This window comes from Urocitellus parryii, chromosome 8 (assembly GCF_045843805.1).
Source record: "Urocitellus parryii isolate mUroPar1 chromosome 8, mUroPar1.hap1, whole genome shotgun sequence".
Taxonomy (NCBI): domain Eukaryota; kingdom Metazoa; phylum Chordata; class Mammalia; order Rodentia; family Sciuridae; genus Urocitellus; species Urocitellus parryii.
In genome coordinates, this window is record NC_135538.1 from 18361831 (window position 1) to 18374337 (window position 12507).

A 12507-nucleotide genomic window follows, 5' to 3' on the forward strand; every position below is an offset into this window, starting at 1 on the left:
TAAACTTATCTCTCTTGCATACTTCCACACAGTGCAAGAACACGGTACTGCTTAGGGGATCTTGACAGTTCCCAGCCACTACTCTATCTCCTTCCACAGCCTCCTTTTGACTAAGTTTTGGTCCCATCAACAAGCTTGCATTTTCTAAGTAGAAAATAAAACTACCAACACCCAAAGGGAAAAAAAAAAAAAACAATAGGAATCATAAAAACTCCAGCTTCACCTTAATTTCCTCCCTGATCCTCAACCTCCTCTCCTTCAGGGCTGTTTGTGCCCACTGCCTTCTCTCTGTCCCCAGACCTGCAGGCCCATGGAGGGAGGTGGGCCAAGACACTGCAATTCAGGGGCCCCAGAAGCAAAACAACTGGCACTTGCTCGATATATGTCAGAGCATGACACCCTTTTTAATCTGAATATCTAACCTCAGCCAGAACAGATTTAAAAAGAGAAGTCAGAAGAAATTGTCTTCCCTTGGTTATGTTCCTTAATTCACTTGCTTTATGTCTGTACTTATTAAATAACTGTAAAGCACCTTAAAATAAGAATTCCTTCACCAATCTATTCTATATAGAATTATGAAATATCACAACTTAGTGAAAAGAGGGTCCTACAAGAAGTGAAAGAAGGTGTATGTTAACATATCAAATTAAGCCTATTGTTTAAGATTAAAGTTAGAAGTGATATAATTAATGGTTATGATTAGAAACCTACTTTTTGTATTACACTTAAAATAATTTTTACCCAAATGCCTTAACTAACATCATCTGTTTTTATGAAGAATTGACAGAATGGAGGGGAAGATCCCAGTGTGTGCGTAAGACTGTGTCTCATGCTGGTGTGGCCTTTTAAAAAAATGAACTCAGTAATTTATCTGTGATATTTCACTACCTTATTTCTGGCTCTTAAAAGTCAGTTACCCAGTTTCCTAAGTTGATTATTCCAGAATTTTTCCAAGCAAAAAGTTAAGCTGATGAGTATATCCAGGGTCACCATCCATTTCCCTTTTTGAAAGAAGATTCTAAATATGCCCTTTTCCAGTCTTCAGGCACCTCATCAGTCCTCCACGAGTTCTCAAAAATGATATCTAGCGGTTCTGTGACGACTTCGGCCAATTCATTAAGTACTCTAGGATGCCAGCCATGGGGACCTGCGGATTTGAACACATCTAGGTTACTGAAGTTCTCCTTTACCCGTTCTTCCCCTAGTCCATCAGGGATTCCTGCTCCTGTTTTTAAGCCATATTTGTTCCTCTTGGGTTACTAGGTGGACTTTGGGGAAAAAAAAAAAAAAAGCTTTGAGAATCTCTGATTTTTTATGTAGCAAGTTTTTCTTTCAAGATAATAAATGAAGAATGGATTTTATTCTTTTCAAATCTGTTTTTTTATACACCTTTGTTTTATTTATTTATTTTTATATGGTGCTGAGGTTCGAACCCAGGGCTTTGCATGCTCTAGGTGAGTGCTCCACCTCTAAGCCACAACCCCAGCCTAAATCTGTTTTATTTTTAAAAGTCTACTTCTTTTTTTATATAAAAAAGAATGTATGATTAAAGTGTACTTTGTAATTGTTTGCATTCCTACATCACTCAATACTACACGTTGCATCCTTAATAATAAAGTCAACAGTCACACCCTCCCTGAGTGTAAAGGCTACCCATCTCATGTTCAAGTGCCAAAGGGTACTTATCTATTCAACTTGTATCTGCAAGTGCTAATTCAAAATGCATCTTCTGTGATAAGGAAGATTCACAATCATCTTTAATCATTATCATTTATATGCATAAACAATAATTTTTTCACACAGGCATTTAAAAAGCATAGCTGTAACACAAGTCAGAAAGAAATTAATAAGGATTTCTGACAAAGCAGGAAACTAGTAGAATTCATTTGCTGTGTGGTCATCAGCATCAAGGTTCTCGGGTTTATATTACACTAATTATCTGCAAGCTCTGATAGGTGTTGACAGTTTTAACCCCTTCACTGTCACAATGATCCCCTGAAACTGAAAGACAGCAGCAGATTATTTACTGCCCATCTGTCATAGCCACACCATGTGCTGAGAATCCCTTGACAGATCCAGGATGGACAAAGAACAGGAAGAAAAGGAGAATACAAAGAGAGAAAAAGGATGCCCAAGTTTTTCCCAGGATTTTGAGGCTGCTTCAGTAAAACTTTTTTTAAATTGGAAAACATGTAATCATTTTTTTTCTTCTTCCCTCCTAGTCTCTATATCTCCAATATCACAACAATTTTTTTATCTCTTGAGGCTTAACCAACGTCAAAAATAAGTAAATATAAATCAAATGTGGGCTGGGGATGTAGCTCAGTGGTAGAGTACTTGCCTAGAACATGTGAGGCACTGGGTTAGAGTCTTGGCACCACATTTAAAAAAAAAAAGGTATAAGCATCCATCTACAACTAAAAATATTTTTTTAAAAAAATCATACTACAGAGCTGGGGCTGTAGCTCAGTGGTAGAGCACTTGCCTCAAAGGTTTGAGACCCTTGGTTTGAGCTTTAGGACCACATAAAAATAAATGAATAAATAAATAAATGGAGTTATTGTGTCCATTTACAACTTAAAAAATGGTTTTTTTAATCGTATTGCAAATATCCCGAAGACTTTTTGTAATACTGGGGATTGAATCCAGGGTTGTGTTACCCTGAGCTATATCCTCAGATCTTTTAATTTACTTATTTTACTTTGGAACAGGGTTTTGCTAAGTTGCTTAGAAGGTCTGACTAAGTTGCCAAGGCTGGCCTCAAACTTGTGATCCTCCTACCTCAGCTTCTCAAGCTGCTGGGTTAATAGGCATGCACCACTGTGCCCGGCCATCATGAAGACTTTTAAAGAACAACTGCACATTTTCTCTAAGGTACAATTTGTTTTAGCACATGCTGTTTTCACCCCTGTTCCAATAGCCACCTGCTGATGGCAACATGTTAACTAATATGTCATTATTAATTAGTTTGGGTGACACCACCAGGCAATCAAGTCTAAATGATAGAAAGTATTACTATCCAGGAAGTGTGTTTCTTTCTCCAGAGAATCAAGTTATTTTCAGGCCTTTTGTGGTTTGTTTATTTTGGTTGTAATTTAAAAAATCTAATAACTATTATATTCAAATAGTCATTCTTAAAAAACAATATCCATGACAATTCCTATATTGATATCACTTCCTATCATGATCTATGAAAAAGTTAATGCTAATCTATCTTGATTAGCCAAGTTGTTGGTGTGTTCTGGAGGGAGAGTGGGGGAGTGAGGGAGGTCCTCTAGAGAAGGGAAGTCACTTTAATAAAAAGAAGTGTATTATAAAGAAGAAAGATGTTTGCTTTTTAATGCTCTAGGAAGTGAAGAAATGAGAACATATTAATGGTGAAAATTATATTTATTATAGAGTATTAGATAATTAGCTATTTATATCAGGGGAAAATACCAAAACAAAAAAAAAAAGGAAGAAAAAGAAGAAGCCTTAGGCCACAGAGTTACAAGAAGACTTGGGCTTGGACAGGCAAGGGCCACGGGACCCTGGCCCCATGCATGAAAGCAGGAAGATGGCTTCACCTACTGTATGATCCAAGACACACAAAGAGAGAGAGGAAGTACATTCAGACAGGTTTTCATCTAGCACACATCCACACCTCCACATGCAACTCATCTGGAGACGCTGACCATGAAGTCATTTCACAAATCTAATGACAAGCCAACAGCCTCCACAACCTCTGGTTCCACAAAAACAAATCGCATTCATCCAACAAGCCCAGCCTTGCAACTTGCTACTTCTCATTCTTTGGAGGAGGTGGTGGGAAGCAGACAAACAGGATTTCTGCAGTTGGGTCATGGAGAGTTTCAAGATGTGAGAGCAGCCACAGGCAACAGTAATTAACTGCACACGTTGCTTCATGATCATAGGGAACATTAGTAATTCCCAGGTCACGAATACTCATCCTACTCTGGTGGCTGATACACACTGTGACATCCCAGAGCCTGGTCCTAATGGATCCCTTTTTTCTAGTGGAATAGAAATGAGCAGATTTTTAAAAATTCTGACCATCTTGAAGCTAATACAGGCAAACATGCACTCCATGTATTTCATTTTTCTCCCAATTGTTCTGGGATAGTCCTATCATGAAAACCAGGGCTGTCTTCACTCCAAGAAAAAAGGTTGTCTGTTCACATGTGTTTGTCCTCTTCCTTAGTTCCATATGAGACCAGCTTAAAAATCCTGAAAGCAATCACCTCTAATTTCTCAAAGTTCATGAAAGCCAATCATGGGAAGAATAAATTCTATGTTTTATTTTTGGTTCATAATACTCCTGAAGTTTTCCCGTTTTTCTTTTTTCTTTTTTTAAGACATAGGTCTCAATATGCTTCCCAGGCTGATCTTGAATCCCTGGGCTTAAGAGCTCCTCCTGTCTTGGTGGGGCTCTCCAATAGCTGGAACAACAGGTGCACGCTATTGCGCCTGCCTGTTTTCCTTTTTTTTAAGTTAAAAAAATTTTTTTTCAATACTGGAGATTGAATCCAGAGGTGCTTTACTACTAAGCTGCATCTCCAGCCCTTGTTATTTTTTTTTTATTTTGAGACAGGTCTTACTAAGTTGCCCAGGCTGACCTCTAACTTGGCAATCCACCTGTCTCCATCTCCTGAGTCACCTGGTTTACAGGCATGTGCCACCATGCCCCACTATTTTCCTATTTTTAAAGACAAGCCTGGTTGGGGAGAAAAAAAATTTAAACTGCCAGCACTTTGTCTGCAGTGTGCCAAGTTATCATCTCCTTGTTCCTAGTGAAGCCAAAAGGCTAGTTGGTTTCCTCCCCCTACCTGACTGTGAGACCATGCTCAATCAGAGAGCCTTTGTATTAGGACCATCCAAATATAACTCTCAGGCAGAACTGTGGCTTTCTCAGTTTTTTCTTCCCCTAGGCTTTTATGAAGCTGGGAGGAGCCTCTCATTTCCCAGAGATTTGGCAGTTCTCCCATGCCAACTCTATCAATGTTAGTACTCTAATTTGAGAAATATGAAGGGACAGAAAAAGTAATTCAATACTTAAACTATTATCCTATGGTTAAAAATTAAGATATATGAGATGATTTTTTTTCTAAGTTGATTACTCTGATTTTAACTGACTTCAAATCTGTTATTCTCTGAGCTTCTGATTTTCCCCTAATTAAAGGCAATCAGAGTTGCATGCAGGCTAAACCCACTGAGAAATGTCTCTCTATTGTGATGTTACTGTATAGTGCATACATAGTTCAACTGCAGAGGCAAAGTCAATACACAAATTCTCCATATTTGGTTTATTAAATAAAAAAATAACTGGTGTGTAAAATTAATAGCCTGTGCAATTTCCAAAGAGTTTGGGGGGCAAAACACAGTTAAGGACGATACAAACAACTGCCTTCTCTTCTAGTTGACTGAAGGGATATAAAGTTTACACTCTTAGTGGTACTGGTGATAAAACATAGGATATTTTTTAAACCTCGTGATAAATTAAAAGATTTCCAATATTCAGCCATGTCACACTGGCTTTATTTATGGGGCCAAGAAAGGTGGGAATTTGCTTAGAAGGGGGATTTAAATATAGCCTCATTTTAACTATTAACCTCTCCAAGGGCAAAATCCATATTTTATGCTTTTTTATACTAGAGAAGTCCTACAGGATAGAGTTCCTCAGTCTATAGACTAGAAAAACATGTGAGCTATTCTGAAATAAGCTACATAGATTTCTTCTTCTTCTGTGTGTGTGTGTGTGTGTGTGACTTTAAAAACAAATACCCAAATGTTGTCCCATTACAAATTGCTCTATTTAACCATCTGATCTGTTTTCCTGCATGGTGTGTGCTTGGCAGGTTGGGAGGTGCTGATTTGGCATTCCAGTTTCTGGGACAAATTAAGTGGGTTATAAGAAACTGCTTCTCACAGTCTCCTCTGGACCCACACAGTTCTAATATTCACTAAGGACTTATCTGCAGCTTTTCAACCAACTACACTAGAGAGGCTGGCTGGAAAATTTCCTACTCATTTATTATTCAGAAAACTCTCAGGAACTTATTCAGAGGTTAAAAAACAAAAACATCTTTGTTTATGCTATCCTCAGGGCATTAACTGACTTTATAATTTTTCCAACTGAATAGCTATGTAAATCCCCAACTCTTTTAAAAGCACTTTGCTGCACTCATCACAGAATATTCTGAATCAGCCAACTTCCCACACAAGGAACAAGAACCAAGGTCTGCCAGTGGCTACAGGTGCTCCCTTCTATCCAGGACCTCCCCATAGCTGGAGGTAACATCACAGCTTATCTCCCCCAGCAGAGGGAATGATCAGGAACTTATTGTCTGGGAATTTTGTATTGTATGTTCAATAATTTTATAAAAATTAACCTCTGGTCACAAGAAGCCAGGACTAAGTCATTACTTTTTCATGAAGTTCAGTAGTCTGGCTAAGGAGGTGCAGTGCCAATTGATTTTAAGAACAGGGAGGGAGCCTGGGTACACACAGACAGGGAGGAAAGATTCTATGGAGAGACTAACGGCAAAGAGGGGTGGTGGTGGTAATCAGGGGCCATAATCATTACTTAGGTCAAGAGTACTCATTAAGAGTCCGAGAGGGGATTGAAGTAATTCCTCATCAAAAATAGAGTGAAAGACTGGGTGCAGTGGCACATAAGCATAATCCCAGAGACTCGGGAGGCTGAGGCAGGAGGATGGTGAGTTCAAAGCCAGCCTTAGGTAAAAGGGAGGCACTAAGTAACTCAGTAAAACTGTGTCTCTAAATAAAATACAAAACAGGGCAGGGGATGTGGCTCAGTGGTCGAGTACCCCTGAGTTCAATCCCTGGTAACCAAGATAATAAATACATAAATAAATATCAAGGGAAAGAAGACTAGATCGGTAAAGATGCCAACACATTGGAGGTAAAGGACGGAGGGAGTGGGGGAACTGATGATCAGCAAACTTCTCAGTCAGTCACGGTGGATGGAGCCAGTGCTGTCTGCAGATGGATGCTGGAGTGGGCAAGAGCAGAGCTCTGAGTAGGAAGTGGGGTTATCTAAAATCACCTCCCAAAGACCTGACTACTGCAGGAAGGCAGGTTCTGTGGGCTTTACAGTCTTTCTCTGCATTAGGCTTAAAAGTCTCCAGTACCACCCCAAATGCAACCAAGATACAGGCCTATAAGTGCCCAGAACATAGGAACACATAAGCGCTAGAGAGATTTGAACATGATTTGAACACGTTCGATGGCTCTGTAGATGAATCTTCTAATGATGTCTGTCTCCACCCAGGCTGCTCAAGGAGGTTCTCCTTCCCCCTCTCCTGTCTGTCTCACCCACGTAATCACAGTAAAATCATCCATTATCAAGTACTAATGGTCTTTGAAATCAACACTAGCATTAGTCTGCTATTATTCTGATCATCTCCAATATAACTGCCACTAACAGTACATTGATGATACATACTACGATTATTATTATCTCCTGCCCTAGCAACAATTGAAAATTACTATTAATAATTACTGGATGAATGACCTCTGTAGCAAGCACTGTGCAAAGACGGTGTTTATACATAATCTCCTCTAGGCAACCCAGGATAACTCAGTGGTGATCTGGGACCAAACTTTATACATGAAGCTAAAGATTGAAAGTGTAGATAATCTGCCAAAGTCAAGTTGCTAACCAGGAGCAAAGGATTCTGTCCAACAATGAACCCAACCTCATCAAAACACTTCTATACACTATAGTCATTTTCAATTGGGTATCTGTATTAGTTGAACAGTGTCCCTTCAAATTCACATTCATCTAGAACCTCAGATCATAACCTTAGTAGGAAATAGGGCTTTTGGAAACAGATGTAATTAGTTTAAAAAAAAAATCTCTGGATGAAATCATCCTGGATTTAAGATGATCCCTAAATCCAATCACTGGTGTCCTCTTGAGGGGTTGGTAATTTTTGTTTTGTTATGGTTTGGTTTTTTGGTGCTAGGGATTGGTTATCAAGAGCTACATCCCCAGCCTACTGATGTCCTCATGAGGAGAGCCCACAAGGAAGAAAGCCACACAAAGATAGAAGGAGAGATTCGACTACAAGTCAATGATTGTCATAAATGGCCAGAATCTGGAAGTGACAAAAGCCTTATTTAACAGAGAAGAGAGAACAGCCCTGCTGATGTCTTGGTTCTAGACTTCTAGCCCTGAGAACTATGAGAGAAACAATTGATTGTTATAAAACACCTGGTTTGTGGTACTTTGTTACAGCAGCCCTAGGACACTAATACAGACTCCCCTCACCAAAATACATAATTTCTCAAATGCTCTTAGGAATATATTTAATTGCTTCATTGTTCCTGAAAGTGTGCACAAATGTAAATATAGGCAAAAGGTATTTTGTTTTTACTCATAATATAAAATGTGCAAAATGTTTATTTAGATGATATGTTTAATCTCATTCATCATGTCTAATGAAAAAATTGACTTTTTCCTATTTAATTAGTGATATAAACCTCTTAATTATGTAAGAGAAAACATAACTTATAAAAATAAATTGAAATATGTACTACATACACATATATAATATATATGTGGAACAATGTATATTAAAATGCATACTGAGATGCAACTAGCTACTACAGCACCAAAAATAGCAAATAGTTAACATAAAGAACTATTTTTTTTTCTTTTGCTAAAAATGTCTACTAGTTTATTATTTACTTGAATATTGTAATTTCCTTTAAATTGCAAGATAAGAAAGAAGTTTCCAGTGGCTATTTCCAAACATTTTTCTATAAATGACACACTGTAGTAATGGCCAAAATTTATCTCTGATGAATTAAAATTGAATATAATTTTCAGTAGTTTTCTGTTTTGATATCAGTTTTTAAGAATGAGAGTTTAATGTGTGATATATGTATATTTGAGCTCTAAAAATTTTTCATGTTAAGGAGGAATATTTGAATAACCATCATTCATATATCTAATAATACATAATGAAACAGTCATGATTCCTAACTTGGAAATCCTTTTTGAATTCTCTTGACAGCTCAGAAATTTCCAGTATGAAAATACTACAGTATTCTACATTTGCAGTTTTTAAACATTTCAGTTTGGGATGATGTCTGCATTTTTTAAAAAACTAAGGATTCCAAAGTGATTTTGTTTATTTGAGTTATAACTATCGGTATTTATTGTATTTTGGATTAAAGCTGATAAATATTTAAAATACTTAATTCCTTAAAAAGTAACACCCATATATGTTAACACAAATAACTATATTTCTCACTAAAATTAAGAAGAGTGGCATTGTTTTACATTTTGGTCTATCTCTTTATGTCTGGCCTGATAAACTGCAAATGCTCTCATCTCCTATATTCAATGGGTGAGAGAGAACCTGTGTTTCAGTTGAAGTACATGAAGAAAATCCAGCTTCAAACAGATGTGTCACTGGAAAAGGGAGGAATAGTTGAAAAGCATTTTTAGATAATTATAGATATTCTTTTTGATACCATTCTAAAATGGCAACAGGCAGTTTCTGAAAGATCAGTTGCAATGTGAAATCTGAAACTGTATCAATGAACCTTTTGTGCTCTGCTACTCCATTAAAATCACTGGTCTATTTTCTACTTTTAATGTACTTTTCATTACATGACTTTTTATAACATCAAGCATTGCTCATGTGGAAAATATTGGGTTCCTATGTTAAGCAGATCTTCCAAAGGTTGACACAAATAATTATGCCATAAAAAAACAACATAATATTGCCAACTGTCTTGTTAAAAAAAAAAAAAGAAAATCTCCAAGTCCTAGAAAACTGTCAATTTCATCGTGGCAGATAGACGTTTTCTAAATTTCCAATTTTCCCTCAACCATCCAGCTTATTATTAACAAATATTGTCAATTGTTTTCCTTGAATGGTTAGATTCACTTATTATTAAGAAATCTGGCAAATACCCAAGTCTAGATGACCACAGTTTGCCTGTAGATGTCCTTTCAAGTACACATGGTGTTGTATGACAAAGCAAGATGCTCAGCTGGCATCTTGCACAATGGCATAAGTGGCTGACCAGGTGACAAGGGTCACACACACTTCCCTCTGCAGAAGTGCTTCATTAGTAGTTCCATTTTGTCATACAGAATTGTTTTTAAATGTGCACAAAGGCTGAGATTTAATCAACTCATTAATTTCTATTGCTTCACCAATGGTTTTTTTGAGAGTGAAGAATATAAAACATATTAATACAGACAGGTACAAATGTGCCAGCATCTGCAGCCATCCTTGATTTTCTTCTAACAGTGCAAACATCTACACCATGAAAAAAATGAGTAACATCATGGTACTACTGTGAAATTATACCTCACAGACCCCTGAAAGGGTCATATAACCCACAGGGGTCTTTGGACCATGCTTTAAGAACCACTGTTTGATTTCATCTCTGGATCCAAGAAACAGGGAAGATGTCACATAATCAGCATCAAGCAAGTCTTAGACCAGTCTATCAGTCTGGAATACAAATTTGCCCTCTCACATGACACCTCCTTCCTAGCAATCAGTCCACATTTGCTTTCCTGGCCTCCCATCTGGCTTGGTTCCAAGGAACTGGTACCTTCCTGCCAGGAAGGTGAGCTGACCTTTCACTCATGTCTCGTGAGAGGATTTGCAGAGATGGTTGGTGGGTTCAGAAAAGCCTGCTTGACAGAGATACTTGCTTGCCAGTCCCTTTCAAAGCAATGCAGACAATTCTGAGAACTGCCAGTCTGCCACATCAAAATCACCGGCTGCCTGTCTCCTGGCATCCAGTCCCAGCCCCTACACACCGAAGCGTGGCCTCCACTGGGCCTTGACCTCACCTGCCAAATTGGAATGGGCAGGGAAGCAAGACAACTGTCATAATCCTCTTTAGCAATTCTGCGAAAAGGCATATTTGCATGTTTAGTGGCTTCCAGAGTGAGGGCCTATCCAGGGAGCTCCAGCTGTTTTCTATTGCCCTACCTTGTGTCTGACTTTGGCAAAGGTGAAAAGTGGCACTATGACATCTAACAAAGGCAGCAAGCTCTGATGGACCACCACCTAAGGGACACCTAAAGGAACAGCCATGGAGAGTCATCCAAACAACCCTCAGAGGCCGGCCTGGTCCCAATGAACTCTGAGGAAGTGTAAGAGGTTACCCGAAGCAGCAAAAGATGTGAGTAGGACTGAGCTGCTTCACACACTGCAGACCCTCGACACTCACACTTGCTCCTAGGAAGTAGCAGTTCCCCGGAGAAGATCTGGCCCCTCAGTCAGTCCCAAGTCACCTGATGCCATGTATTCAGAGTGGGCACAGGGTGGGTATGGGGGGTAGTTTTGGGGGAGAGAGTAGGGAACGTGGGGAATGAAGGACAAGTGGCTTTTATTACCTTACACCAAACCAGTCAGCCCCTAGCCACCCCGGGCTGTCATCTCATCTGGTCCAGCCAGGACAAATGGGAAATTCTGGGGGGCCCAGGGTAAGGGATCTGCTCTCTAGATTCAAACCTCAGCCCTGCCACTTCCCAGATAGGGTTCCTTGGGCCCAGTGGACCTAACCACTCTCTCCTTTAATTTCTCCTTTTCCCCTATAAAATAGGAATAAGACTAATACCTCCATCACAGGAGGCTGTTGACAATTAAATTAGCTAAAATCTTAAGTCTGCTTAGAACAGCATCTGGCACCTTGTGAGCCTGTCGTCTGGATGTTTTTCTAGTGCCTGCCTTATACAAAGATGTGGAATTTATACATCTCAGCTCAATCGCTGAGTGATATAAACCCACCCCTGAGGAGACATAGATACTTAGGCACATCTTCAGAACAAAAACATAATGGATGTTCAGTGGCATTATTAAGTTAGTCATCCACAAATGTTATTAAAATAAATCATGAATAATGCGTGTGCTTTAAGCACCGTTTAGCCATTAACTTTAAAAATTTTTCATTTAGCTTTGTGAAGCATGCCCTATCGAACGTAAGTACTGTGGTAGTAGTTCTCAGCTTGTTGAAGCATCAAGACCTCTTTAATTGTTTTAAAAACAGTCTCTCCCCACACTGCACATGACTGTGTGTATGCATATAAGCAGAAACACTCATACAGCATAACCTCACTATTATATTTTACTTACTTTGAAAAAAATCACTGCTTTAAAAGAGACTGAGAAATTTAGAAACAACTTCACATATATTTATATAAAGCATATTATTTATGGAGCATCACGGACAACAGTTGGTACCCAAATAGGTTCTGGGACTCTTGTATTTATTCCTCAAGCGTCTGTGTTCCTTGCACTGGGAGTATTTTCACAGGGGAATGGAATCATCAGAAGCTAGAATTGGATTCTTAAAGAAGTTCAAACACATTAAAATTTTTAAAAATGATTAACCGAGCAAGAGTCAAACTCCGGAATCCAAATTTCGGAATCAGCACGAGTGGTCCTACATGTTTGCCCTGGTCAGCGTGCAAGAGGCAAAAGTTGACAGCAGCATTTCAAGAAGCTA

The 12507-nt window shown here is 38.7% G+C and overlaps 1 protein-coding gene across 1 annotated transcript in view; it reads right to left on the minus strand.

Annotated features, from left to right (window-relative positions):
* Nucleotides 1–743: 743 nt before the first annotated feature.
* The window catches only part of Samd5 (sterile alpha motif domain containing 5), a 46783-nt gene continuing 35019 nt past the window's right edge, over nucleotides 744–12507 (minus strand). The window contains exon 2 of the mRNA XM_026401968.2: nucleotides 744–1147. Coding sequence (XP_026257753.2) covers nucleotides 1085–1147 — 63 coding nt within the window. The 3' untranslated portion in view covers nucleotides 744–1084. The remainder of the gene's footprint in view (nucleotides 1148–12507) is intronic.